The sequence below is a fragment of the Cygnus olor genome, chromosome 16, assembly GCF_009769625.2.
Source record: "Cygnus olor isolate bCygOlo1 chromosome 16, bCygOlo1.pri.v2, whole genome shotgun sequence".
NCBI lineage: Eukaryota > Metazoa > Chordata > Aves > Anseriformes > Anatidae > Cygnus > Cygnus olor.
The window spans coordinates 75,793-102,761 of record NC_049184.1 but is presented as its reverse complement, the minus strand read 5'-3'; the positions used below and the strand labels follow the sequence as shown (position 1 = coordinate 102,761).

General features: G+C 51.3%; 2 protein-coding genes across 4 annotated transcripts in view; one reads left to right on the top strand and one right to left on the bottom strand.

The window, feature by feature from the left end:
- L3MBTL1 (L3MBTL histone methyl-lysine binding protein 1) overlaps window positions 1-4,499 on the top strand; it is a 40,049-nt gene extending 35,550 nt beyond the window's left edge. For both annotated transcript variants that reach the window (XM_040575522.1, XM_040575521.1), the window contains exon 23: window positions 33-4,499. In XM_040575522.1, the coding sequence (XP_040431456.1) occupies window positions 33-167 (135 nt within the window). In that variant the 3' untranslated portion in view covers window positions 168-4,499. The remainder of the gene's footprint in view (window positions 1-32) is intronic.
- Window positions 4,500-9,583: 5,084 nt separating this feature from the next.
- MAP1LC3A (microtubule associated protein 1 light chain 3 alpha) lies at window positions 9,584-26,162 on the bottom strand. Of its 2 annotated transcripts, none has more exons than XM_040575916.1 (4): window positions 26,012-26,162; window positions 16,516-16,571; window positions 11,285-11,391; window positions 9,584-10,792 (listed from the first exon to the last, which is right to left on the bottom strand). In XM_040575916.1, the coding sequence occupies exons 1-4, from the start codon at window positions 26,049-26,051 to the stop codon at window positions 10,630-10,632; spliced, it is 366 nt and encodes a 121-aa protein (XP_040431850.1). In that variant the 5' UTR covers window positions 26,052-26,162; the 3' UTR covers window positions 9,584-10,629. The 2 variants fall into 2 exon arrangements, with proteins under 2 accessions (XP_040431850.1, XP_040431849.1); XM_040575915.1 differs by lacking the exon at window positions 26,012-26,162 and adding an exon at window positions 25,166-25,370.
- Window positions 26,163-26,969: the final 807 nt, after the last annotated feature.

Below are 26,969 nucleotides of genomic sequence, written 5' to 3'. Positions count from 1 at the left end.
GTGAATGCCTCTGTCCCTGCTCTCCTCTCCAGATGATTGATGGTGAAGCATTCCTCTTGCTGACTCAGGCTGACATCGTCAAGATTATGAGTGTTAAGCTGGGCCCAGCACTCAAGATCTACAATGCCATCCTCATGTTCAAGAACGCTGATGACACCTTAAAGTGACTTTTCTTGGCCCCGTTGGGACCGTCCTTCAGCACTGGTGCTGCCAAACTGTCTGGCCAGGACAGAGATTCCCCCGACCGCCCGCAGCTTGTCGTGTCCTGCAGCATCTCTGCTCTCCCACCAGTCCATCTCCTGTCCTCTCCCTCACTCTCTCACCACGCTGCCTCTCTGCTCCAGCGCTGGGTACAGGCTGACCACGAGCCTTGGGGGTGGCTACACAGGCAGCAGGTGGATGTGGGACTAGCCTGCCTCAGTGCGAAAGCTGCCCCGATGTCCTGCTATGACTGCACCTATTCGGGTGTGTTCAGGGATGGCGGAGCAGTGCAGAGGTTGTAGCAGCTGGGCACTGGCACCACAGCTTAAGCCACCAAGATAAGGGTACATACTCACAGGCTGGTCTTGCCTTTGCTCAGCAGCTGAGAGAGATTTTTTTTTTTTTTCTCAGTGTGTTCCTCTCAGAGGGCTTGGATGCTCCCAAGGAGCTTTTGCTCACTTTGCCTTTTCCTATCTGAAATCTTGTGACTCGAGACCTTCACCGCACTGGGAACCAGCGGCCCATCTTTCCCCCACTGGGAGCAGTGTTTCCTGGCTGCAGCTCTGCCCATGACCAGCATCTCTGTTTTATTCCTCTTTACTGTAATGCAGCAAATCCATGGGGTCAGAGCTGGGTGGGTGCAGAACAAGCTGCATTTCCACTTGCACTTCAGGCTGTCTTCGACAACATGTCTCTGGGAGAAACAATGCTTCGTTAGTTTGTTCCCTCCTGCAGCAATTAAAAAATCTTCTGTGAAGGAGAGTCAGGTCTGCTTTGGCCCACTTGGGGCCTTGGCGAACCTGATCTCGTGGGTGGCAGCCCTGCCTATGGCAGGGAGTATGGAGTTAGATGATCTTTAAAAGTCCCTTCCAACCCAAGCCATTCTGTGATTCTGTGATTAGGAGCAAGGCTCTTTCTAGAGTTGAGACCGCTGCCAAGGGCAAAAACTATCTGTAGGCAGAATCAGGGCTTGGTTCATAAAGCATTCCTGACTTGACTGACTTGATCCTGTCAAGCTGCCTTCTCCCCCTTTTTTGCCCTTGAGAGGCCCCCAGACTTTCCTGTGTGAAGAGCAGGATCCTCTGCTGTCTTCTAGATTCCTTCCCTTCAAACCAAAAGAAAGCCAGCAGCTAACTGTTTTTCCTTCCTTCCTTCCTTCCTTCCTTCCTTCCTTCCTTCCTTCCTTCCTTCCTTCCTTCCTTCCTTCCTTCCTTCCTTCCTTCCTTCCTTCTTCCTGTCCTTTTAGTAACATGCCACCTTTCCAACAAGGGTGCAAGCACTTTGGAAATGCCCACGTAACTCTCCCTTGCAATGGAGGAGGTTCCTGGCGCAGTCAGATATTCCGTGTGTTCCCAGGTACCAGGGATGAGCCCTGTAGCACCCACACTGCACTTGCTGTACTTTGTCATCCTGCGGGTGCTGCTGGAGCAGTGGTATGGCAGTGCAGTGCTGGAGGGCAGCCACCCAACCCAAGGGCTCTCCATAGTGTGCAGTGACGTTATCCAAGTCCCACATCCACTTTCTTTCTCGTTCCCAAGAATGACATGCCAGAGCAAAACATTTTTTTCCCCTTTTCCAGTGTCCAAAGACAGAGATTAAGGGTCTTGGTAAGTGCCCTAGCAATGTCTTTTGGAGCAGAACTGCCTTGGAAGCCACTGTTACACTTGGGTCAATCTGTTCTAGGATTCCCATGGAAATGTAGCATTTTGACTCTTTGTTACTGAATATTTGGGGTCACATTTGACCTGCTCTTGAAATGTCTGCTGCTTGCTCTTTATGCAGGACTTGAAACTAGTCCGTGTATTTATTTTGTCAATGCTTGGGTTTGAGTGAGCTCTCCCTCTCCTTTCCCTTTTCACTTTCTTTCACCTTTTCAAGCACTGTGGTGTGGCCAGCTGTGGAGAGAGGGTGAGTAGGAAAGAAAAACTGGGTCCCACAGTTACTCCTAGTCACCTTTGATTCATGGTAAATGGTCCTGAAGGTGGTCTCTTTAGCTAATGGGGAGTGTCTTCCTGGGCCACTGCGTGCTAGGGGAGAGGAGGAGCAGGCCTAGGACCTTCAGCTGTGGGACTCTTCATGCAAGCCCCGCTGAGACATCTTCAGGTGTGATCTGGAATGGTTCCTGCTTGGCTCTTGTTACCCTTGCATAGGGTGTGGTTATTGGGCTCATAAGGAAACAACTTATGAACATCCTGTTCTCGTCTACTCCCTTCCCTTATGCAAAGCCATTCTTCCTGCTGGAGAAGGGACTAAGCAGTGTCACTGGGTGCTAGGCGAGGAGTGTCAGATTAGGAACCCGTGTGAGTGATGGAGTGCCTTGTTTCTCACGGGGCTGCCCTGGGAAGCAGAGGTAGTGGTGAGTTCAGAAGATCCCTGCTGAAGGGCAAGAGGAGCCATAAAGCTTTCAAGACCAGGCACAGCCAATGCCATCAGCTCTTGCTCTGTTGCATGTGGTTGAGCCATGCTCTGCCTGGGCAGCAGGCAAACAGGCAGAGGTGTGTGCTCTGTACTGTGCCAGCCTTCAGCATCAGCAGGAAGCTATGCCAATGGCATAATGCCACACCTGGGCTCTTCTGACCTCCCTCTAAGCAAGCAGCCCCAAACCGGACAGGACTGCAGAGGTGCTTTCCCTTGGCTGTGAGGTCTGGCTGCAGAGCTGGATCCCAGCCTCTGCAGGATCTGAGCTCTGCCCAGGGAGCAGCTGTGAGGAAAACCAGCCCTGCTTGAAAGGGGAGGGTCTCTGCTGCACACACTTGTCTGCTGCTTGAACACCAGTTCTTCAGACTCTTAGGCTGTCTCTCAGCCCTTTGGGTACAAATCTTCTGGGTTGTTTTAGGTGAAGGAGTTATAGGGTTTGTAGATGGTAAAGGGCTATTTGCTGTTAAATCTTATAAGGCTTTTTGTTTCCTTTAAAAAGGAAACCAAACCCAAAGTATTGTGTGTACATGTGGATGGGTGTTTGTGGGTACCAGTGTGGAAAAAAAAAAAAAAAAAAATCACAATATCATGTCCTCCACTGTTGGTGTGATGCTGTTTTATTGTGATGGTCTCTGAAGCCATGGAGGTGGCAGACCCCAGCCCAGGGTCTCAGGCAACACATTCTCCATGAGCAGAAGTTGTCTCTGGTCCCAAGAAGGAAGCCAGGAGAAGGAAGGTTCACTTGCACCCCTGGCCTTGGCAAGTCCTCTGTCTTCAGAGAGCATTGACCAAGAGGCCCTCTTCAGGGAGCATCAAGGGCAGCTGTGACCAAGGCAGAAGGACCAAAGTTTCCTTTCCTTTTCGCCCAATGAGACTCCTTGCAGGAACATCCACTGCCGTGTCACCGAGAAGCTGGAGTCAACACGGGGACTGAATTGGGCCCACAGGTCTGGGGCCTTCCTGAGAGCTGTGACGACAGCGAAAGCTTCTAAGTCAATGAAGGGTTTTTGAAGTCAAATGTATTTGTGAGTAGAGGCTCCCCACGCCTGTGCTCCCTGTTTGTTGTTCCTGTTCCTGCTGGAGCCATGTGGGATGTCCCACCAAACACTGGCTTCGGGCACAAGGCATCTTCTGGGGTGGCAGTTCCACAGGTGGCTCTGGGTGCGTGGGGACTGTTGGAGTCTCTTGAGAAGGGATTTTTCCTTGTGGAAACACGCAGCGTGATGGTGCGAGGCTGAGGTCTCCATTTCTGAAAGCAGCCAGCCTGAAGCTCAGCAAGGAGAGTGACAGTTTTCTGTCTTGCCAGAGACCAAGTTTGTCTGGGTGTGTTTATGGCTTAGGGCAGGTGCCTCCTGCAGAGGCAGTCAGGGGACTTGAGTGCAATGAAAGGAGTTGGAGAAGAGGAGGGAGCCTTGAGAGAAACACAACTTGGATGCTTCTGCTCTTCTGTTCCTCAGTCCTTAACCTCTTTGGGGTAACCCCTTGGTGCACAGGAGAGGGAAATAGCCGACCGCTGCAGCACAGCTCTGTCCCTCCAATCCACCCCTTCCTTCTTGGGAGGAGAAAAAGAGGGGTATGTTTTGGAAAGATTATGATAAAGCCTTTTTGCACTTTCATTCATTTTGCACTCGTTTTTATTTTTATTTTTATTTTTATTTTTCAGCGTTTTTGATATTTGCACCTCCCCTTTTTGTGTTTTCATAACAAAAATACTTTTGTTGTAGCCAGTGAAGCTATCCCAAACTTTGTGTCCTGAGTATACAGAAATTTAAAGGTCTTATATATATAAATTTATAACTGTATAAAAATAAATTTATATATATAGATCACGATGTGATGTGTTTTGTCAGTGTTTTAAAATAATAAATGAATGTGAGCAATGGAAGTCAGCACAGCTGGAGACTGTTTATTAAGACACATCCCAGGACGCCCCCACCTCCTGACATTGGGGCACCCCGGCCCCTGCCCATCCCACGGGAGGCAGCGGGATGGGGAGGGGCTGATTTATTTACTTCAACATAAAGAACTTGAAGGGAAATCCTAGTATCAATCCTAGTGTTACTGGCCCTAGCTGGGAGGACACCAGTTAAAAGGGTCTCTCTGTGCTGGGTGCACGCTGGCCCCTCCACCCCAGGCGGCCTCTCCTTGAGGTTTGGGGGGAGTGTGTCCCACCCCGGGGTGGGGGCAGCAGTCCTGGGGTGTGCCTGTGGCCCTGCACGGCCTCAGTCACGACCAGCCCCAGCAGGATCAGGACCACATCTCCCAGGGCCAGGTGAGCTGGGTGTAAGCTACAGGGCGCAGGGTGGCACCGGCACTGGGGTCCCAGTATAAAAAGGGGGGGCCTCTGGGAGGAGCCAGGGGAGTTCCCAGAGCAAAGGACTCCCACGGAGGCAACAGGGGACCAAAGAGGACAAAAGGGATATGCAAGGGGCTCCCAGGGCAAACAGATGTGGACAATGGGACGTGCTGGGGAACTCCTGTGCTAAAGAGGGATAAAAAATTTACAGGGAACAAAGGGAACCCCCAAGGGCTCCTATCTGCCTCCACTTCCCATGCCCCTGCTTGCTGGGAAATCCTCCTACTCACAGTTTCTGACCTGCCACCCAACCCAGTGTGTCCTGGCACTGAGGACGAGGAAGATGCCAGGAATGTGGAACTGACCCTCAGCCAGATGCTGCTGGACTGTGCTGAGGTGTATGACCATGCCAGGGATGGTAGGTGCCTCCATGCTGCCTCATCACATGGGCTGGCACAAACGTGGCCACACTGCCTCCTGGCTCTACAACCCCTACCAGCTCCCAGTCCCTCCAGAAGTAAAACTGAATGCTCTGGATGTGGTGGTTTTACTCAGGTGGGCAGCTGAGCTCCACCACAGCTGCTCTCTCACTCCCCCTCCTCAAAGGAAAAGGGGAAGAAAATACAATGAAAAGGGCTCAAGGGTTGAGATAAGGATGGGGAAATCACTCAACAATTATAATCACAGGCAAAACAGACTCAGTATAGGGAGATTAGAGAAAAGATAAAAAGATAAAAAGATGGAGGACTCTCTACTCGTGTAAATAATGATAGGACAAGAGGGAATGGTTTTAAACTAAAAGAGGGGAGATTTAGACTAGAGGTTAGGAGGAAATTCTTCACTCAGAGGGTGGTGAGGCCCTGGCTCAGGCTGCCCAGAGAAGATGTGGATGCCCCATCCCTGGAGGAGTTCAAGGCCAGGTTGGATGAGGCCCTGGGCAACCTGATCTAGCAGGTGGCATCCCTATGGCAAGGGGTTGGAACTAGATGGGATTTGGGGTCCCTTCCAACCCAAACCATGCTGTGATTCTATGACTGAACATATTCTGAGAAATCAGCACTCAGGATGTAAATTCTCTATGACTGAATGCATGTAAATTCTCTGTGACTGAACCATGCTGTGATTCTATGACTGAACTTGTACCCAGGTAAAAGACATGGGGGAAAGTGTTTTAATTGTTGTCTTTGTTTGTCATCATCCAAATCTGTTTTAATTGACAATAAATTTAAGTCGGTTTTCCCCAGGTTAAGGCTGTGTTGTGTGTCAGGTTAACTGGCATTTATCTCCTTGTCTTTATCTTGACCTGTGATTTTTTTCACCTTGCGTTCTCCAAGTGTTTCTGAGGAGGGGGAGTGACAGGTTGGCTGGGTGGGTTTCTGGCAGCTAGCCAAGGCCAACACACCATCTGTGTTATGAGTGCACGTTTGTGAGGCTACCATTGCTGGTAGGGCACCCAAGAAGTGCCTCCCTTAGCTCTCTGCAGGCTTTCTCCTCATCCTTCCCTCGCAACACTGGGGTTTTGTTAGCAATAGGAGCTGCTGTTGTGCAGCTGGGGCTGGCTGTTTCTGAGCTGGTCCATGCATCCTTGGAGCGGGTGGGACAGGTCACAGCAGCAGATAGAGATGGGGAAGGGGGTGGTGAACATGCTCTCCTAAGTAACGTGATTTAAAAGAACCTCATGAGGTTTTAAGTTATGCACATTTCTCCATTTCTCCTAACTGGAGATTGTCCTTATTTAAACCATTTAGAAAATCAGCCAAGCCATTTTCACTGTGCTTAGGGGAGAAGGAGGAGTTTCTCAGGCTGTTGTCTTCCAGCTCTTCTTCCTTCTCTGCCCCTGTGAGTCAGTGGGCACATAAGACCTGCTGCTGTCAGCATTTTTACAACTTTGGTTCTGGGTGAATGGCTCAGTCTCATGGTGATGGAATCACTCCAAATGTCCCCGTACCACTCATGCCAGCTTTTATGTTTTCTAGACGTTTTCCCATTTTCAAACTCATGCTCTGGATGTTACATTAACACCTCAGATTTCCACTTTCTAGCCTTTTGTTCTACTCTCACATCTGTAACTCACTCTAGTTGGGCAGAATGCTACTGGTTTAGTGGAGCTTGAGACACCCAGAACTCTACTTGCACGCATTGTTTCCTGTGACTCCTTTGCCTTGTACTCTCACACCTTTTGGCAAAGAAGCATCCCTATTGCACAGTGTCCTGTCTTTTTTTTTTTTTTTTTTAAACCATATGGCGGCTACCACTTTCACAGCTTTATGAATTCCTGTCTGAGTTTTCCTATTTTTTAAGCTCATGTGGATTGTATTTTTCCATTACTCGATATGGCCATAGCTCATCAACTCAGGGTATTATTTGTTAAACAAGAACAGGGGTTCCCTGGGTTGTAACTCTCAGCATTATAGGTTGTGATTGTACAAAAAGGCAGTGTGTTGCCTACCAAATCATCAGCTGCAGTCTACATTGTTAGCAGTCACCACATCATCTGTACCAATCCTATGGGTGGGTTTGCTCATGGGTCAAAGGTAACATTCAGAAGATTGCAGCACTGGGGTTTATCTTAAAATGTTGTACTAATGATGGTCTAGTGCAAAGACTCACACCAGCGTGTTAATCTAGAGATGGAACAGACATTAAGACACACATCTGTGATAAGGCAGATGACATAAAAGGGGACTGAAAGCGTCCTCTAAAACTGTCATGATCATCTCTGGGTTTTCACCCCCCTTTTGTATCATGAGCAAACCAACCAGCATTGTATCTTTGCTGGGTGCCTTACCCCAGCCTCACACTGCCTCCAGAGAAAATTCTCCTTCCTCCTACCCTGATGGTTTGCTAATTTGCTGTCAGCCAGCACCTGCAGAGCTCTGTGCTGCAAACTCTGCCTTGGTTCATTGACTCAGCTCTGGGTCAGGCTGGCTGGCTAGGCCTGTTCTGGTCAGCCCTTTAGCCTAGCCAGTCTCTCATGAGGAACATTATTCACTATTCAAGAAATGCCTAAAGGCATCAGACTATGTAAAGCCCATGCAGTTCCTCATGCACAAGCAGTTGCTTGCATCAAACACGCAGATTTTCCTGAATTTTACTAGTGAAAGGGTTGCAGAAAGGCAAGGCAAGGATCTGCTTTCATGTCCAACATAAGGAGGAGGTTGCCCTGTGGGACATGGGGAAGGCAGTGGCATTTCCAGAGACCTGTGAGAAGCTGAAGTTATTAGAAGCCAGGCCAGCACTGACCCCAGCGGAATGCACAGGATAACGTCAGTGCGTGAATGAACAGGGCAGTCCTGTGCTCCCAGAGCTATGAGGATGATCTCAAATTCTTACTTACCATTATTTAAGAGTCACAAGGAATTAAGGGCAGTGTGGGGGAAAGAAGAACAGCAAAGAACTGCCTGAAAAAGAGGAGAGACCCTGGAAGTGGTTGAACCTTGAAGGCAATAATATTATGTGGGAGGCAAAAGGGAGAGAGAGTAGTAACAGCTCCAGGCTATCCTAAAGGGGAGCCACCCCAACAGTAACCTTTCTTCACCTTTTAATACAGTCAAGTGCACTAAAATCATTCAAGACCTGCTGACACCGGCAGTGCTGTTTTACCTCTTCCATAGCTTTGTCTTCTGAAATCATACTTTCCCTGTCACTTGCAGCAGAGAGCCACAGCTGTGAAGGGAATCAGCACATCTCCAGGTGACTGTTCGTGGTGGACACGGTGACACAGCTGAGCTCCACTGCTCTACCCCACCAAGGGCTCCAGCCCACTGTGTTTAACCATGTCTGCTACTCCTTTACCAGTTCCCAGAGGGAAAAAACCTCACCTGAAACTACTCTGCTGTGGGGATGCTGAAGCAAGGCACAGCCCCCCTCACCTGCAGGAGCGCATCCCACAGGGAAATGGGTGGGAGAGGGCTTCAGCTTTGGCACCAGAGTTTAAAGACCTGAGTTTGATGGTTAACAAAGGGCAAGCTCCCATTGCTGCTCCAGCTGCCAGGAGCAGTGGGCAACTGTTCTCGTCTATACTGTGCTGGGTGCAGTGCTTCAAGCTGGCTTCCCACAGTCTTTCTTCAGCATTTACCCACGTGTGTGAGCTCTTCTGAGTCTGTCCCTTACACTGGGACACCTGGACAGAAAATTCCCTTTAGGCAAAAGACATGAACAAAACAACTGTCAGCTGCAACTCAGGGAAACTCTTCTCTGCTAGGCAGTGCAAAGGAAGGAAAACACACTGAAATGCTAAATGCCCTTCAGTTCCTGCCTTTGGCTGGAAAATGGTTTTGACTGAGTACTCAGGGAGGTTTCCAGCACTGCTCAGCTTCCTTTAAAAGCACAGAGACCATGCAAATCCCTCCATATCCATTTTTTCCCCAGATGAGTAAACTCAGTCACAAGACACTTACTTAACACTTTGTCACAAACAGGTTAAAGATAAGCATGTTTCCCGCATCACTATCCAGTGCCCTGTCCTCCAGACCAAGCTTCTACCTTTGCCCTAGTCCAGCAACCCAAGCCAGCAACTCTTGCCATAGCTTGGACTGACTAACCAGCTCCAAGGACTGGGCATACAATGCAGTAGCAAACATGGGGAGCATGCACTCTTACTTGATAGGAGGGACAGATTAACATAGACAAATGAGATGGAAACAGAACATTCCTACAAGACACAACTTGGATTTATATTTATTTTATATATATATATTTATATATGTACCTTTGTATAGGTTAAACTGGGTGGAATTTTATCATATACATTTTTTGGTATAATACATGAAAAACAGGAATGGGAAGGTAGCAAATACAAATCATTACATTCCTTGAACAAACTCTTTGCCACACTGAGACTGAAAAATTGCATGCAATGGGGAGACATAGAGAAGGGAAATAAGTTCTATTAAAAAAAAAAAGCAAATACAATCTAGGTACAACTGTCAACAGAGGAGCAGCACTATATATAGCAAACCTGTATAAATTAAAAGTAAATTTCACTCTGACATCTACTATGACTTAAAGTGCAACAAAGCCTGATTTACCTACAGAAAACAGGAAAAATTACCCCCTCTCCCCCTTCCAACCTATCCCTCAAAAAAAAACCAAAAAACACCTAAAGAATATACATTATCCACAGTCCTATAGAGACGCCTACATCTACTCAGTAGCACCAAGAATCTGATATGGGTATAATTAAAATCAATTAAAACTCAGGAGCAACGATAACATTTGTTTGCTGCTTTTGCAGACTTCCTGCCCTTTATTAGTGTCTGGGAGAAGGAGGCAGCTCTCCCTGTGCTGAAAGCGAAGGTGACAGTGTCCTCTTCAGTGTCCCAGGACACCTCTCTCCACCACTGGCCAAACCATTCTGGCAGTAGGCTAGAAACACGCACACACACACACAGTGAGAGCAGCAGGGGTTACGCCAAGGGGATGGGATGGGAAGCTGAGGCCCAATTTGTGTGCCTGGGTGTCTGTAGGTCTACATGCACACGTGTGCATGCGCATGGAGGGAACGGAACTATCTACACGGAGGTGAAGGGTTGTGTGAGTCCAATACACGCCACGAGCCTCTTTGGTGAGAGGGTGAAAGGAAGGGGAGGGAGGGAGAGGAAGGGGAGTCAGCACAGGTCCCCTCTTGCGAGCCCCTGGTTGTGTGGTTTCCCAAGGCCAGGGGCCTGCGCACCACAGTTCATCCGTCTCCACATGCCGCCTCTCGGCAGGCCTCAGTAGCCAAAGGTCTCCTGGGAAGCATAGACCATGTAGAGGAAGCCATCCTCATCCTTCTCCTGCTCGTAGATCTCTGAGATGGGGGTGGACACGCTCACCATGCTGTGCTGGTTCACCAGCAGGAAGAAAGCCTGGGTGGGATTCAGCTGCAAGCGGCGCCTGGAGGGGCAAGGGCAGGAGGACCTGGGTCAACTCACTGTGAGAGCAAGTTCTGCCTCCCCCCATGACGCCGTTCACCTAGGACTGGGCCAGCACAACCAGGACTTCCTCCCATATGCTCAGGACATGCTGCTGGTGAGCCACGCTGAGCTGCTAGGGGCTCTAAGTCCTCAGGAGTTGGGGCTCTGCAAAGCTCCTTTCCCCAAACACTGCTGCCTTGGGCAAAGCAGAGGGGACTCTTCCATCTGAGCTGAAGGATACGGGAAGGGAACTGGAGTCCCCCCTGTCAGCTCATGAAGTGTCCTGCGAGGGAGAGGTCATAGTCCTTCATCAGGTGCTGGGCATCCCTCACACAAACAACTGGTCCATACTACAACAAAATGTTGCTGTGGTTTTTCTGTCCTTCATCCTCACCCTCAGCAGCTGCCTTTGCCTCACCCTCGCCCCACCTCTCTGTGTTCACAGCATGTCAGTCAGGGCCACCCTACTCACCGGATTATTTTGACCAATTCACTCATGTTGACATGGTCTGGGACAAGGAACTTGGTCTTGTCCAGCACTGGCAGCTGTTTCTCCCCTTTATAGCGTTCAATGATGACCTGGGGAGAAAGTCAACAGCAGGGTTAGCCTCAGTTTACAGTGCCCCAAGCCATAGCCTCAAGGTCATACAAGTGGAGATGTTGAGGTAAGGCCCCACCTTGTTTGTCCCTGCAGAGAAACAAAAAAGGACACAAGCAGTGACCACCAGGTTGGCTGCAGACAGCTCTTCAGCAAAGAGTCATGCCCGAGCCTGTCTGCCAGAGCCAGATGGTGGAGAGCATCCAAGATAAGTGAACTAAAACATCAACTGCTCTGGCTGACTGAGAAAGAGTACGCCCTAGTGGACTGATGCCTCCCCTAACACGCAGGAGAGCTGTAATAGCAGCAAAGTGTATTTTAACATCACTTTCAGACTTACCAAAAACTGAGCTAAGGGCCCAACTCCCTGTACACATGGCGGAGAGGATGGGGGGAGAGAAAGAGGAGCTTGCTCAACCTGATCAGTCCTGACCAGACAACCTCTGCATAGCAGGAGACATTTTCCATCCCTTCTGTGCCATGAAGCAGAGCTGCTGCAGCTCAGCATCACTCTGCTTGTTTAGGAAAAGCTGTGGATATTCCCAAACAAGCAAAGTTTTTATAAATAACTGCAAAGTCACCCAAGGCATTCCTTCAGAAAGGCGAGGTTGGATTTTGCCAGTTCCATTCCTCATGGTAACAGTCAGCCACACTGACTCCAAAATGCATCAGAACCCATGGCCACTTCTCCGGTGGCAGGGAGCTTCCATGGCACTTCAGCACAGTGCCACCAAGGGAACAGCCCAGCCTGTCCTCCTTGTCTTTCAAGAGATCTTGCTTGGCAAAGTTCTTACCACACCTATGCTCTGAAAAGACAAAACAAGGATTTCTATTCAGTTTTCCCACCAATAATTAATGAATTTCTTCTGTTAAGGAGTGTCTGCTGACAGCTACAATTGCTATTCTAAACCAACCTGGAAATGTACTATTTGTATACCAAGAAAGAAGGAGGTAGGTATTTACAGTAATTAATGATATTTCTTATAAAGCTCAATACATTCCCATTACAGTGACACTGACTCCCACATCTCTCCAGTCCCTAGCTATTTTCTCCACAGAAGGACACTTGTATACTAATCAGTTCATTGTCTTCTCCAAGTTGAGACTGAACATTATTTTTCACTACTGAACATTATTTTTCACTATAAGGTAATTCCCGTGAACCATTTTCCCAGCTCCTTTCCAAAAAAAATAGATGGGAGACCAAAAACGCCTTTGGCAGCAGGGGCACGGAGCAGCGTGAGGAGATCATGCTGCCCAGAAGATGGCTCCATGGATCCAGAAGGAACAGGGAACACTGGGATTTGCCTTTGGGAACACTGCTTGATTTGCCTTTCTCTTAACCATTTGGTGACACACTGGCTTCTGTCAGCAGTGGCAAGGCAGCTCCTGCTGCCTGACCACAAATAAAAGCACTAAGCATCTCTGGGGTCCCTGCAGACCCAGTCAGAAGTGCAGTGGAAGAACACCCAGATCCCTTCCCAGTGCAGAAGGTCTCCTGCCCACCCCATTCCCACTCCTACTCTCTCCCTCTGCAGCAGAGGCTGTCCTGGAGAAGGGTCCCCTCACCAGCGCTCGTCTTGCTGGGAAGGAGAGCTGTTCCCAGACAGCCAGGAGAGTCCTCAACACCTACAAGACGGGAAGGAATCACAGGACAACATGCCATTTGTGTGGCTGCACCTCCATCAGGAGCAGCCCCGCATACGCAGCGCATGCAATGCCATATGCCCCGTGCAGAGCTGTGGGGAACAGTGGGGCCGAGGACACGGATGCCAACTGGGACTTGCCTGTGGCCCTTCACTGCCCCTCAGCCCCTGCTGTGGCAGAAGGGATTGCAGAGGTGAAGCTAAACACAAGCAGAAGCAGCAAGGGAAAAGTCTGGAGTGAGAACAAGGTGGTGTTCCCAGACACCACCACCGAGCTGCCACCCTGCAAGACAGAGAAAGCTGAGGGCACTGCAGCCTTTATTTACCACTGGCTACTGAGACTCATTTCTCCCTTGGAGAGAGGAATCTCCAAGGGTGTTGGCCTGGAACAGATTGAAGCCCAGCTGGGAACAGTGCTGGAGAGAGGCGCCTTGCCAGTCACAGCAGCCAGCAGAAGGCAGGGGACTGCAGGACATTGCACTCAAGCCAAGCTCGGTCCCCCCAGCAGACAGCACTGAGAGGTGGCTCAGCTCCTTCCACAGCCTGCTCACCACTTGCAGAGCTTCCTCCTCTGGCGTAACAGGACACTCGCCTAGCACAGAGCCTGCACCCCAGGCAGTGCCCCGACAAGGGAGTGGTACAAGGCACCTTGGTGGGAACTCTGCACCTAAACACTGCCTGAAGAGCCCATCCCCAAAGATCACACAAGGGAAACCCAGGAGCCAAAGAAACCGGACAACCAATGTATGAAGGGTCCCTCAATCCACCCATGTACTCACACTGGCCATGTGTCTCCTCTTTTTCCAGAGCAAAAGACCATGAAAAAACAGGTATTGCTCCCTTTTGCCATATAGGGTCCTGCTGAAAGAGTGATTTTATGTACTTACCTACCTCCTAACTTCCCTTACTCCCTGCAGGAGGGGAGGCAAGCACAAACAAAGCTATCCTATTCTGTTTAATATGAGTTTCACTTTCACAAATGAGTATTTTGGCTACAGGTAGATGAACAGTCTCAAGGGGCTGGACTCTCGCAACAGCCACAGACAGGGATGCAGCTCTGGCCACTGGGAGATACAGAGGCAACGCCTGGAGCTCAGGATTTTAACAGGAGTGTGCACAAAGGGACAGCTACACAGCAACTGCTTGCACACACACCTTCAGCTGTAGAGGGCCCTGTACACGTGGGCTGTGCCTCATTTCTCACTTGTGTCTAACAAAGACAGAGGTAGCTATCTCTAATTACCAGACAGTTCCATCCCACCACGAAAAGCCTTTCAATTAATCCAAGAATGGGCTGAGGAGGATGTCCCAGCTGTTAAAGCAACAGCTGCATCGTGCCTTGAGCAGACACAGGTTCTGTCATGTAGAACAGCTCCAAGAGTTTCTATTTCCAGAGCATGAGCTGCTATTTGGGTAACGGCTAAAGGAACAGGTGGCCAATGGATAAGAAGTTCTTGTGTAGCTCTGGAGGTAAATGCACAATCAAATGTTAATATAACATCCCTGAAGCCACTGGGCTTGTATACAGAACTACCTCTCCCAAGCTGCTGCCCCAGCCCAGGGGTTCCTCAGCATGGGACACCCCCTCTCGTGGTGGGAACCCTCTGCAGACATAAAGCGAGCTTGGCACAAGTGGGAAGGCTTAGGGCAGAGCCTGGGGAGACACGGTCCCACTGCAGCAGGGGCCTGGGCAGCATTCACAAACTCAACTCTTGTTGTGGGGCCCAGACTGAAGAGATGGAAGCGATTATGTTAGGGAATGGGACCAGATGTGACAACCTGACATAGGCAAGGCTGTTGTGGCTCCATGTCCCCAGGTCCAATCATCGGCTAAGGATGTATTCCCAGGAGGCATGTGCACACACAGCAATGCATGCATGTAACACATATGGACCTCCATACACAGCCAGCCACACAGATCAACACTCCTGTGAATGCTACCATCATCAACAGCCTCCCCCTGTCCAGCTGAGCTGGGTGGAAGTCCCTCAGTGGGAATAGGTACAGTGTCCCCTCAGTCCCAAAGGCGCTCCGGCATTTACTCATATCCATGTCTGTTGGCCTTGGACACTGGAGCTGAGGGTCCCTGGCACAGCCCTGGCAGGAGCCCAGGGAAGGCTGTCCCTTCCTCTGAGTACATAACTCAAGTTTCCACCCACCGCTGTCCTGAGACAGGGTATTATTTTGGGTCCCCTAACTGACACTGCATCTCTGTGTTCCTCTGTGAGTGTGCAGACGTGTTTGTTTGTTTAACCCTGTAACCTGGCAGATATTTCTTTGCACAGCACAAACACAGCCTTGGCTTTCCCTCTGCAGCACCACTGCTCATGAGTCACCAGATCTCATTTAGCTGAGAATTAAAGTGCTCTGGGCTTGCTCCTGTTGCTACCCCCAGTGCAGGCTGGGTTGAACAGGATTGTTCCTCTTTGATTTTAGACCCTTCAACTCAACAGAGTTGGTTGGAAGCTTGCAGCTGCTCTTCAAAGGCCCAACTTCAATGGGCTCCAGAAGGAGAGTGCTGGAGCCGATAGCTGGTGAGGGCAATGGGCAGACATAAGCTCAGTCCATCCTCTAACGGGGCAGAAGATGGGTTTCTAAAGCATCTGCTGCAGGCTGTGGCTAGAGCTCCCAGCGAGGAGGCATGAAGCTGAGGCAGAGTCACCCCTCAGCTGCCTACCAGCCTCAGCTGGAGGTTCCTTCCCAGCAGAACCAAGTGGAAGCAGCACCCCCCGACACACACCCACAGCCTCCTCAGTGGGAGCTGTGTGTTCCTGCAGTCAGCATTTCTTGCCATGGAAATGTAGCCAGCTTCAGGAAATGCGGAGACAGAAAGCTAGCCCCCGGCATAAGGTGGGTAGGGAAACACAAGACAGCCCCCAGCTTCTGCCTACCTCTTTATGAGATGTGCCAGAAAATCTTAAGCACAGCGAGGCATCATCCTAGGATGTGATTTTCCTTCAAACACAAGCAGAAAACTCCTTCTTTCAGGCAGAGTTCAGGTTATCTACTCCTTTGTCTCTAGTGGGCTGAGACAAACACACTGAAAGTGCTCTTCCCAGGCAGTCCCCCACACCTGCACATGGCACAGCCCCTTCCTCACTCCCTCAGGAAGCACTCTCATGTGAGGAGGAGAGATTTGTCTTTCCCTGGGCACAAAGCCAAGCCACGCACTCTGCAAATCCTCCAGGCCCTCTGTCAAAGCAAAAGGGGACTCACCCAAAGGCCTGGAGTAGAAACTGGAGATGCAGGAAGAGGGCAGCAGCTGCAACACAGCTCGCTGCAAGTCCTGCCAGCAGGAAGGGTGTGATGTGAGCCCTCTCCATCTGGGCCATCTTCCCCCAATCTCACAGAGCTGCAGGCTCAAACCCTTTTGCTTATTCCAATGCATAGGAAGCCCCAGCAACACAAGTGAAGTTACTTTAACAGTTAATTACGAGAAGAGCAAGAATCAGCACTTACTGGGATTTTGTTTGGATGCTGCTCTCGGATCTGCTGTACTTCTTTACAACGATCCGCTGGAAGGAGAAAAGTAAAACAAGGAAGTTAGGAACATCTGGCTGTGGTAATTCAAGTCAAAACGAAGCAACCACCCTACAAGCTACAAACTGACAGGAGGGACATGGCAAAAGAAATGCAAATTCTGTACTCTGGGCCAGTGCTTCATATTTTGCAGCAGTGAGATTGTCAGCGCAATCTCAGCTTCAGTGAGCAGACCTTTATGGCTTCTCACCACCCCAGTCGCCCCCCAAAGACAGGAAGTGCCACCCTGCCTGGTAAAACTGGCCAAAACACGTGGAAACAGTGACTGAAATAAGACTGTAAGGATTATAAAGCTGTATTCCTAAATCCACATGAGCAAACAGAGTTCATAACCATCAGTGCCAGGCAGCAGCAGCAGCTTTAGGGTCTCAACTCTGGAAGCTCAGGCTCCTCGTGTCTCCTGGCTGCTTCCCCAGATGATTCTCCATCTGGGACTGGGTTTTAGCCATTTCCTTCTGCCTGCTGTGCACTTGCAAGCACTACTTGGCAGAGTGCCTCAGTCCTAAAGAGATATGCCTTGTCAAGTAGGACTCCTTCACCATCACAGATCTGCAGCTACAACAGCTCTTGGCCTGAGAGAAAGTATTTCTAGACCTGCTGTGGAAACAGGGAAACAAAGTTAAGCAAGGAGAAGGACCCACATGCTGTAAGATTTTTTTCCTGCAGTTACTCCCAGCCATTCTAACACATCTTCCTCCAGAGTTCACACTCACTGACACATACAGCAGGCAGCACGTAAAAGCGTGCATACTTTTCGAGCTGACCGAAGAATTTCAATTCCCCTCTCCCCCACTGCTCTGCCAGAGGAGCCTCTGCTTTCCACCCCAATTCAAAACTGGAGGGTGGGGAAGCCGAGCAGGGTGCCAGCGGGCTGTGCGTCCTGCACAGGGACACGGCGGCCCTCGGCCTCCTCCTGGGACACTGCAGCCCTGGGAGGCACCGCGCAACCTGCAGAGCCTTTGTCGGAAATGCACTGGGGAATCAGTGTCACGGATCGCAGTGTGTGAGCCAGGGGTGATGGCCGATAACTACGGGCTGCATAGACATGCAAACATCTCGTAGAAGACCTTGGTACCACAGGACCTGTCCTGGATCACCCTGCCCACAGCACCTGCCCCAAGCCTGGCTGCCTGCCTCAGGCAGCCCAAGTGCCTCCTGACCTGCCAGTGCTGAGGTAAGAGCAAGTGCAGGTGACTGTATTGTATTTTCTCCCCATAAGTTTTGAGCATTTCTCCTCTAACTACTCAATAAAACCTCGTTGCTTATAGATTTGGCTAGATACTCCTTTGGGAACAGCCTGGAACTCTTCAGAGGCCACAAGGCTACAAAATCACCATATCACAGAAATTTTTGAGCATTATTTTTGCCTCCCCTGAGAGGAAAACATTCCTCTGCTAGGAACAGCTAGACCTTCCTTCTATAGGGCTTCATGGGCTAGCAAGGCAGCAAGATTATTTGGACTGAATGAAAAATTTGGGCATACTCGTTTCGGCTTTCATGATTGGAGGTGTGTTTCCTCATGCTTCCGTTTCACCCTATCCGATGATCCAGGGCATCCAGAGTTATCCCATGAAGGAGCCAACTCTCCCGAGGTCTCAGTCACTGAGGAGTTACACAGAAATCAGCACGGGTGATGCTGGTACGACGGCGCCCCATTGGGAGTGCAGGGCACCCAGAGGGAGCAGCCAGCCTGTGGCACAGGCCTGCCTCCCTGCAGAGCCCTGCTCCCACTGCTCGCTGCACTCCACAGCACGTCCCAAAGCCTGCAAGCCCGCAGCAGGAGCGGACAGCACACTGGCACACATACTTAGACAACCTGACTGCTGTTGACTCAGATCTGCTGGGGACTAACATAGCCTGCAGAATGCTTTGTGTTTTTCCAGCTTCAGTATCCACGCTGTCCTGCACCTCTCTGCGTACTACAGGGATGTTGCCATGTGGATGAGCTTCCTCAAAGCCAGCAGGAATTCAGGGCATGAGCCATCAGCTCTGAAGTTCTCGCTAGTCGGAGCTACAGCTGCCTATTCACACCCTCCGAGACCTGCCACGCACCCAGGACCTGGTCCTGCTCACAGGGGTTGGAGCTTTTGCAGCCTCTCTCATCCCAGAGGACCCTGCGGGACCCAGCAGATTGGCGTTATCACAATGCAATGGCAGAATGTGCTGCTTTGCTCCAGGGGCCGTCCGTTTCAGAGTCTACCTTCAGGAAAGCAGTTCAGGGCAACCCCACCTAAGCTGTCCAGGTGCCTGAAGATGCAGGCAGAAGTCTCCAGGACACGCAAAGATCTCCTAAGGAGCACATGCAGTCCCCTCTTAGTCTTAGTGCACCAATTACTTCCACGACTATCTCCTGCCCAAGTAGGGCTGGGAATCGGGAGAAGCCATCCTGCACCAAGCCCTGCACAACGGGGTCATTTCTATGTGCACAACAGAGGTGGATGTGGATCCTCTGCCTCAAGAAAGCATCCTCAACATCCTGCAGCAAAGAATAGCTATATACTACTATCTTTAATTTAGCTCACATGTGGTCCAATTAAGTAAACTGCAGGAATAAAGAGAAAACAGTAAGAAAGGATGGAGCACGGATCAGGAGCATGCAGCGGCCGTTGACAGGGGACAGCCCAGCCCCAGGCCATGCAGGGCACTGCCAGCGGGCAGCTTCCCTCGCAGCCTCCCTCCCCTTCTGCCAGCAGTGTCTGCAGTCACACTTCACATGCTGCAGGTCTGATCTTACAAGCCTTGTTCTTCTCCTGAATTACAGTCGTGCTAGCTGAGGTTAAGACTTTCCCCTTTGCTGCAGCATCTGGCTACAGTCAAGCCTTGGCTGATAGGTGAACGAGAGCTGTTTACAGGACCCAGCCCATACCCTCATTTCTCCTCTGGTCTCTCCCTGCCACAAGGACAAGCCAAACACCTCCCCGCACTTTGGCAGCTCAGGGACTCCAGCCGGGGGGGGAGGGGGGGGGGGCTGGGATGACAAAGGAAATAAGGCCAGTATTTCAAAAGGGCTGAGCAAAGGCGAATAACCTGCAGACACCCACCAGAGGGAGGGAGAAGCACTGCCTCTGCTCCCAGGTGCAGGCACCGTTCATCAGCCACGAGGGGAGCCAGGCTTCTACTGCCAGGATGCAAAAGCTCAAAATGGCAGTAAGATAAAAAACACGCTTTTTATTGGCTGTTCCTGAAAAAAAAAGTTCACTGCTAGGGCCTATTGAAAGACGAGAGTATTTTTGTAGCAGTGCATATGCCAGGAAAATCGCCTCTCTCTCCTCCAACTGCTGTTTCAGCTGTTAAGCACAAACAGCAAAGCTTGCAAGTTGTCCCAAGCACAGGAATCTCTGCTGTTTTCTTGACTGAGGTCCTTCCCAAGCTGTTCTCCCAAAGATGTGGACATACAACATCTCCCATGGCAATATAGGATGAGATCATTATGCCAGTTAAGGACAGCAGTGGAAAATTTTACGACTTTCAGAGCATGAACCTGTTTGCCAGAAGTGCCAAGGAACTCCGGCTACGGGACACGGGGCTCAGCTGTGCCGAACACCATGCAGACACAGGATGAAAGGACAGCCCTGGGTGCGCAAGAGCTTAATCAGACAAAATATACAGATGGTGGAACATAAGGAGAACACATGGCAAATTCTCTAACAGTGCAGTTGCATAAGGGGCAGCATTTTTCAGGGGACAGCAGACGAACGCTGGTCAGGCACTGGTACTGCCCTGGGGCAGCAGACGGACTCGGTGACCAGCTCTGCTGCCTGTGACCAACAGCAACGCTGCGGCTTGCATTTGAAAACACCACCTGCACATGCTATCAACATGCTGCAAGGTTAACAGCACCCGAGCTGAGCAGGAGCACTCAGGAAGCCCCGGGGCTGCCTCTGCCACCTGCGAGGTGCTCTGCCAGCCAGCATGGGGCTGGATCTGCCTCATATCCGAAGCAGATGCAGAAAACCAGCACATTTCCCCAAGAAGCTGCTGTACTCAGTCCCAGGGCAGAGCGTTGCTAGAGCATGGTTGTCCCGCCTAGAGATCTTCTGCAAGGAGGGAGGAATTGGATAGTCTGAAATAAGGATGCATCTGGGATGAGCTGGCAACTGCCAAAGACACGGGCAAGTTATGCAGGTCATTCCAGATGAACGTCAATAAATATTTATGTAACATGCTGCCCTAAGGCCTGACACCTCTACCTACCAGGAAATACACCCGTTTATCTGCACGGCTCACACCACAGCTAACCTGCCCTGTCCCTGCCTGGTGCTGGAGAGCTCAGTCTCAGGCCCATGGCACTGCAGGAGGAACAACGGGAGACTCCCACGTCCAGGACAGGAGGATGAAGCTGGTGAGGCCAGCCCTGCCCGGGGAAGGCAGTCCTCGCTGCTGAGAAAGGGCCATTGTCCCAGGCCACGTGGGACAGCAGCATTACAGCAACTTGGCAATGATTGTGATCACTGTTCCTAGCTTTCTTCATTTGCCTGCAAAGCTGGGGGCCTCTGGACAGGTGGGAGGACTCCGGACAAAACCCGCTGTTTTGAACTTGCTGTCCAATACAAAGTGCATCTCTGCGACATGGTGCAGGTAGAGGGTTATGCTCCGCTGTCACAGAAAGGTATCAGAGGTAGAGCTTACAAATAGATTAAACAGGAATCACACTCCATTTTCTTAGTGGTTTCACAATGTGAGCATGATTTTGAGACTACCTCCAGGGAGGAGCATTTGTACCTGACACATCTGTGGTTAAGGGCTCAGCTCATCGCCAAGCAGAGCCACGCAGCAGCTGCTAAGTCTAAACTCCCGCCAAGAGACTTGATCCCTGGTCACACAGCTCTGTGTCCCCCTGCCGTGGAACACGCCAGGGGAGCGCCGGGCCTCCATCGTTCAGACGGGGCAATTCAGGGCTTCTCCTCTCTGCATCTGCCCGGGGACATCCCCAACGCAGCGGTGCAGGTGCTGTGTGCTCCAGCACACACAGCGAAACGAGGAGAGCCGGAGAAGTCTGGAGTCACATTGTCGTGATGTGACAGGGGCGTTATGAAGAAGATACAGCTCTGCTCCACACACACTGACAGCCTCGTAGCAGGCCTGGCACAGGGGACCAGCGGAAGATGCTCCTGTGGGCTTGTGGAGCCCACCCTTGAGAAGCTATGTGCGGGCCAAGAGAAGGGGCCCTGCTACACTGAACGGCACTGCAGGGGTTTGGGCCCTCGACCTCCCCTCTTCACTTACAGCCCAGGGGCAGCTGGAAGCATCAGCCTGGATGCCACAGAAAGGATGGATGTAGTGTACTCAGACAGGAGAAGAAATCACTGTCTTGTTACATCAGACCAGATGTTTTCTCTTCCCGTCAGATGAAGTTAACCAAGTAAAGGCTGTTGTTTCTCAACAAGCTTTAGTGCACCCTTGCTACAAAATGGCACTGAGGAGCCAACAGCTCTGCTTCCAGGGACAGGGACTGTGTAAAAAGCACGAGAAACAGAGAAGGAGAAAGCAGATGTTGAAGGCTTCTCCCCTGAGCATGGGGGACAAACAAGTCATACCTTCTGTGCCATGTTTGGATTGTACACACGGTGTTTACATCAGTGCTCCAGATAAAGAACTGGCTTTTTCGCTCAGTGTTTAGTCACAGTTTCACTAGCCCTGGAAAAAGAACAACAAGTTCCTTTCTTATGAGCAGCCAGAAGGCTGTCCTCTGCAAGGGCTTCCCTCTGCCTTTTGTTTGTTCTCCGCACTCCCGAGCCTCCAGGATAGCAGGAATGTACTCCCATTTCTCAGAACCACTCAGGACGCTTCAAGTTGCTCAAGCAAAGGACTGGCGCTCCCGACAACCACAAGGCAGAACACATCTGTGCATGTACAGAGAGACTTAGCAGAGGCCGGGTCATTGCTGTTTGCACACAAGCATGCCTGAACACGCAGAGATTTGCAGGGCCTATTTGGGGAGATTTTGCCAGGCACGAGAGACTCGGATATATTCCTTTGTTTTCCCTCAAAGCCTATTCCCAAATCGCCTTCAAGACAAAAGGCATCAAACAAGGCCCCAACCACAGTTAGTGGTGTGTACACACAGCAGGTCGGCTGCAGGTGGTGGCACAAGCAGGGGAATGTCCCGGGAGACCTCCTGCAGGGTTCTGGTGGCAGCGGTCCCCCCACAACTGGCAGCGGAAGGCAGGCTGAGGCCGAGGGCGATGACCAGGCCGTGGCCACAGCTCAGCAGTGGCAGAGGCGAATTCACCGGTCCAGAATCCACTGGAACCTCTGCCCTTCTGGTTCGAGGGGTTATCTTCAGTTTTTGTAGTGAAGAAAGTATGAAGTAAGGACCAAGAGACACACAGGCCTTATTATTCCTGGCTGCCAGTTGGGAGCTTTCATTATATACATATATAATATATATATATATATATAAAATAAATATTTGCAGTCTGTACATCTCACTGGCATTTGTTTTCAACATGTTAACTCCTCTTGTACGAATATTTTTGTCAATGCTGTTAATCAACCCCACATCAAATCACGTCACAGAACATCCTCAGTGATTAATACAAGCAGGTAGAGGCCACCAGGCATCGAGGTGAAACAGCAAACCTCACTTCAAGGAGCCCCGTCTGTTAAAAGCACGGCTGCGAGAGCGTGAACGCTCAAAGCACAGCGCGTGGGGACAAGCTGATCCTGCAACCAACCTCAGAGCAAGACCAGGATGTTTTTCCAAGTGACCATTACACAAAACAGGTATGACAAGCACAGGATGGCACGTGGCAGAGACAGTTTGTCCACTGGTGGTCTTTGAACTGATACAAGCTTGGCCAGCTTATACTAGGTGAGTCACCAGAGAAGGCAATGCTTTATTTTTCCCTGGAGCCAAGGAGAGAGGGAATTCAGTTCTACGTGCTACTCTCATCTATTGCTGCCTTTTCTGTAAAGAGAAGTGCGTTCCCAGACCTGAAGGCAAGTCTCCCAGGGAACTGAATCCAGGATGGAAATATTCAGCATGTAGAGGCTGAGGTCAAACCTCAGTCTGTCACCTTGCCAGGGGCTCCAGGACACACACGTACGTGTCTCCTTGCAAAGCGCCCCAATTTCAACAGGACGCCAGGGCATGAGGCTGGCTCGCTACGAGACCTGAGCTCGGCTGACCGGCCGGTGAGGTGGAAGGTCCACGTCCATACTCACACCAGTTACACACCGCAGCGAAAACAAGGCCTGAAGCTTGCTGGCAGTCTCTCAACAGCAGGGCAGCCGCTGCAAAACAATCCCTCTGAGAGCAGTGGGAGGCATCATTGCCACCTAACCCACTGGAGGACTCGCGCTCCTCACAGGATGTGCGATGGTGTCATCGGGCAGCGGCACATGCGGCTGCAGCCAGGACACCCTGTTCCTTTGCTACAGACCACAGCTTTATTCTGGAAACTGTTTTAGACTCCTGCAATGGGCCTGACTAAGCAGAACACAGCAGCCTCAGCATCCCCAGAAAGGATTAGCGTGGGGGAGCTGAGGGTCACCACCAGATTTTACCCCCATGCATCTAGACCAAAGATGCCCTGCTGCAGATGTGCCAAGGGCTGGAGCAGATCACGGCACCTCACTCTCTCACTGTGCTTCGGATCACAGGGGAAGCCAGCCTCTGTGCCCTCAGCATGCCTCGTCTCCAACCTTTGGTGTTTCTCATCCAGTTCCTTTTTCAAGTCCTCAACCACGATGAGCAGGAATCCGGAAAATTTATTCAGAATAGATGCAAGACAAAGCAGATGAACAAACAGAAGAAACTCAATGGAAAAACAAATCTCGACATCAAAACTACAAGGGGAAAATGGGCACTGAGAAAAGCAGAATCTTCACTAAGAGGTGGTAGACCAAGACCTAAGCAAGCCACTTGCTGTGAAAGCAAGCAAACCAGAGCCTGGGCAGCTTTTGTAAACAGCTATATTCCTGACTCTCCCTTTTCTGTTTTTTTGGAACTGTTCCACTTCTCTAAAGTTTTGAAGCCTTAAAAATTAAGCCATTCTGAGGGTACAGTGTCCCTGGAAATATTTTCCATCAGCCCTTTCCAACTGCATTGTAAACAATCACTTCCTGCTCCTGTTGTGTAATGATTTGAAGATGAAAACAAGCTGTATTTACTTTCTCCAACCGAGCAATTCCAGCCCTAACCCAAAGCAACTGCGTGGGCTGCCAGGCCTCCTCCTCCTTCCCCTCCTCCTGGCCGAGCTCTGCAAAGCAGTCAGCTGAGGGAGCAAAAGGGCAGAGGAAAGTACACAGAAACAAGCGGCACAGGCAGTTGCCAGTACCAAACTCCCTCACCCCCCTCTTTCCCTCCCGGGCTATTTTAATCCTGCTTTCTTTTAACTGCTCTGAGCCTCGGATTTTGTTTTCCTTTGGGTTTGCGCAAAGTCTGAGCAATGTGGAAAGGCAGAAGCCAGACTCCTCCTGACTGTAATAAGCTGATTCTCACCAGTTCGGCAATAGATAGTTACTAAGGGTTTGATTTAGGACTTTATTGCTTTTAACAAATAGCTTAGGAGAGTAGAGAATAAGAGAGCAGTGAGCAAAGCAAGCACCCCCTGGGCACCCAGACCTGATTTTTGTTGGTGCACGTTTACTTGGATGGGTCGCTGCAGCCTGAGGAGGCTGGGTAAGTGTTCAAGGCTGGAAGGGTTGCGACAATAAATTGCCAAACAGTTACAGTTTCCAAGCGGGCAGCGAGGGGCTGGCTCAGCACTGTGGGAGGAAAAAGCTCCAGTTTTAAAGCCTCGCGTAGGAAACATGCCCTAACCAGTGCCTGGCCAGCACCTGACACCCAAGCTCCTGTTTGGCACCAGTAGCCCTCGTTCGGGCATCACCTGGCGGTAACTCCCAGCCGATCCCTCCCTGCTCGGGACGTAACCGCCAGAAACACGCGCGTTCCCCAGCGTCAGCTGGCAGAGGTCAGGAGAAGCAGCAGCTGGCGTTCCGCCCGGTTTCGCCGGCGGTTCGGCAACCAGGCCCGGCGCCTTCCACGGCAGCCGCCGCCTGCCCCTGCACAACGCCGCGCGCTTGAGCCAACAGCGCCCGGGAGGCGAGGGAGGAACCTGCGGGGCTCGGAGCTCCAGGGGGCGCAGCGGGGCCCGCAGCAGGAGCTGCCCCCGCGCCGGCTGGCCGGGGCGAAAAGCGGCTCCCCGGGGGGCAGCGGGGCGCGGTGCGGCGCGGGTCTTCCCCTCCCCACCCTTCCCCTCGCCAGGTCCCGAAGCCCCAGGCCAGCCTCCGCCCGCCCTGCTCGCCCCCCGGGGCCAGCCCGCAGGCCCTGTGGCCGCGGGTCCCCTGAGCTCAGCCCCAGCCCCAGCCCCGCTCCCCAGGCGGCCGCCTCCCACCACCCGTGACCGGCCGCCGCCCGGCCGCCCCCCGCGGAGCCGTCCCCGCGGCTCAGGGCCCGGGCGGGGCTCACCGAAGGCGCGGCGCTGCTTGAAGGGCCGCTCCGAGGGCATGGCGGGGCCGGGCCGGAGCGCGGCTGCCGGCGGCGGCTCCGTGCGGCGGGGGCTGCGGCGGAGCGGGGCGGTGACGTCACCGCGGGGCGGGGCCGGCCGGGCGGGGCCTCTGCGCCCCCGGGGGCGGGGCCGAGGCCGGGGCCGGCCGCGTGCGGCGCTGCCGCGAGCGAACGGGAAGCGGAAGGAAACGGAGCGAGGGCGTTTGCCGGGGGAGCGGCGCTCCAGGCGCCTCCCAAACGCACGCGGCACCGCCAGCAGTGCTCCGCCCGGAGCGCTTCGTTGTCTGCGGTGGGAGACACGGGCGGACGCCGAAGGGTAAAGGAGGGAGCATATCCTCCCTTGAAAAAAAAAAAAGACACAAAAGCACGGTTTTTTTAGTTTTTTAATGCGGATCGCTGTCACCTATTTAGACAAACATATTTAACTAAAACCTAACAAAGTATTTCCTCCTTGCAGGGTTTACCCAACAAAGGAAACAAATTACTTACAGGGCTAAGACGATGGCTACGTCCTGCTCACACAAAAGTTATTGGATCTTGATAAACAGATGTAAAGCCTTCAGTTTCACTGCTGTAAGTAAGATACAGGTAACGACGTTCATTTCCAAAATACACCCAATCTAACCAAAAATATATAAGCAGAAGTAGTGATGTTGACTTAGGGCAAGCCGATTAACTTTACAGACTGGGTGCTCAGGTGAAGGATTTATTACTATTGTTATAAAGTGCTAACCCCTTCTTGAAGGCACGAGGAACACTTTGTTTTAGTGATTCTATCTCTGATTTTATCCATGCAGACCAGGTTACAGGACTGGGGCCATAATTCCACAAAACATTATTTGTACACCTTGAGTGGGAGAAGACACCGATGCACGGAAGCTCTGGAGCTTCTCAGCACGTTATTGCACTTACATAAATG

Bases quoted from the DNA above. Each gene is read 5' to 3' on its own strand.
- MAP1LC3A (XM_040575915.1), bottom strand. From the start codon at position 25,355: ATGTTTCCTACGCGAGGCTTTAAAACTGGAGCTTTTTCCTCCCACAGT. The intron at 11,392-16,515 runs GTAAGTGCTGAT...CTTTCTCCCCAG, and splicing joins AGCATCCAAACAAAATCCCA to GTCATCATTGAACGCTATAA. The intron at 10,793-11,284 runs GTGAGTAGGGTG...TTGCCCCTCCAG, and splicing joins GAATTGGTCAAAATAATCCG to GCGCCGCTTGCAGCTGAATC.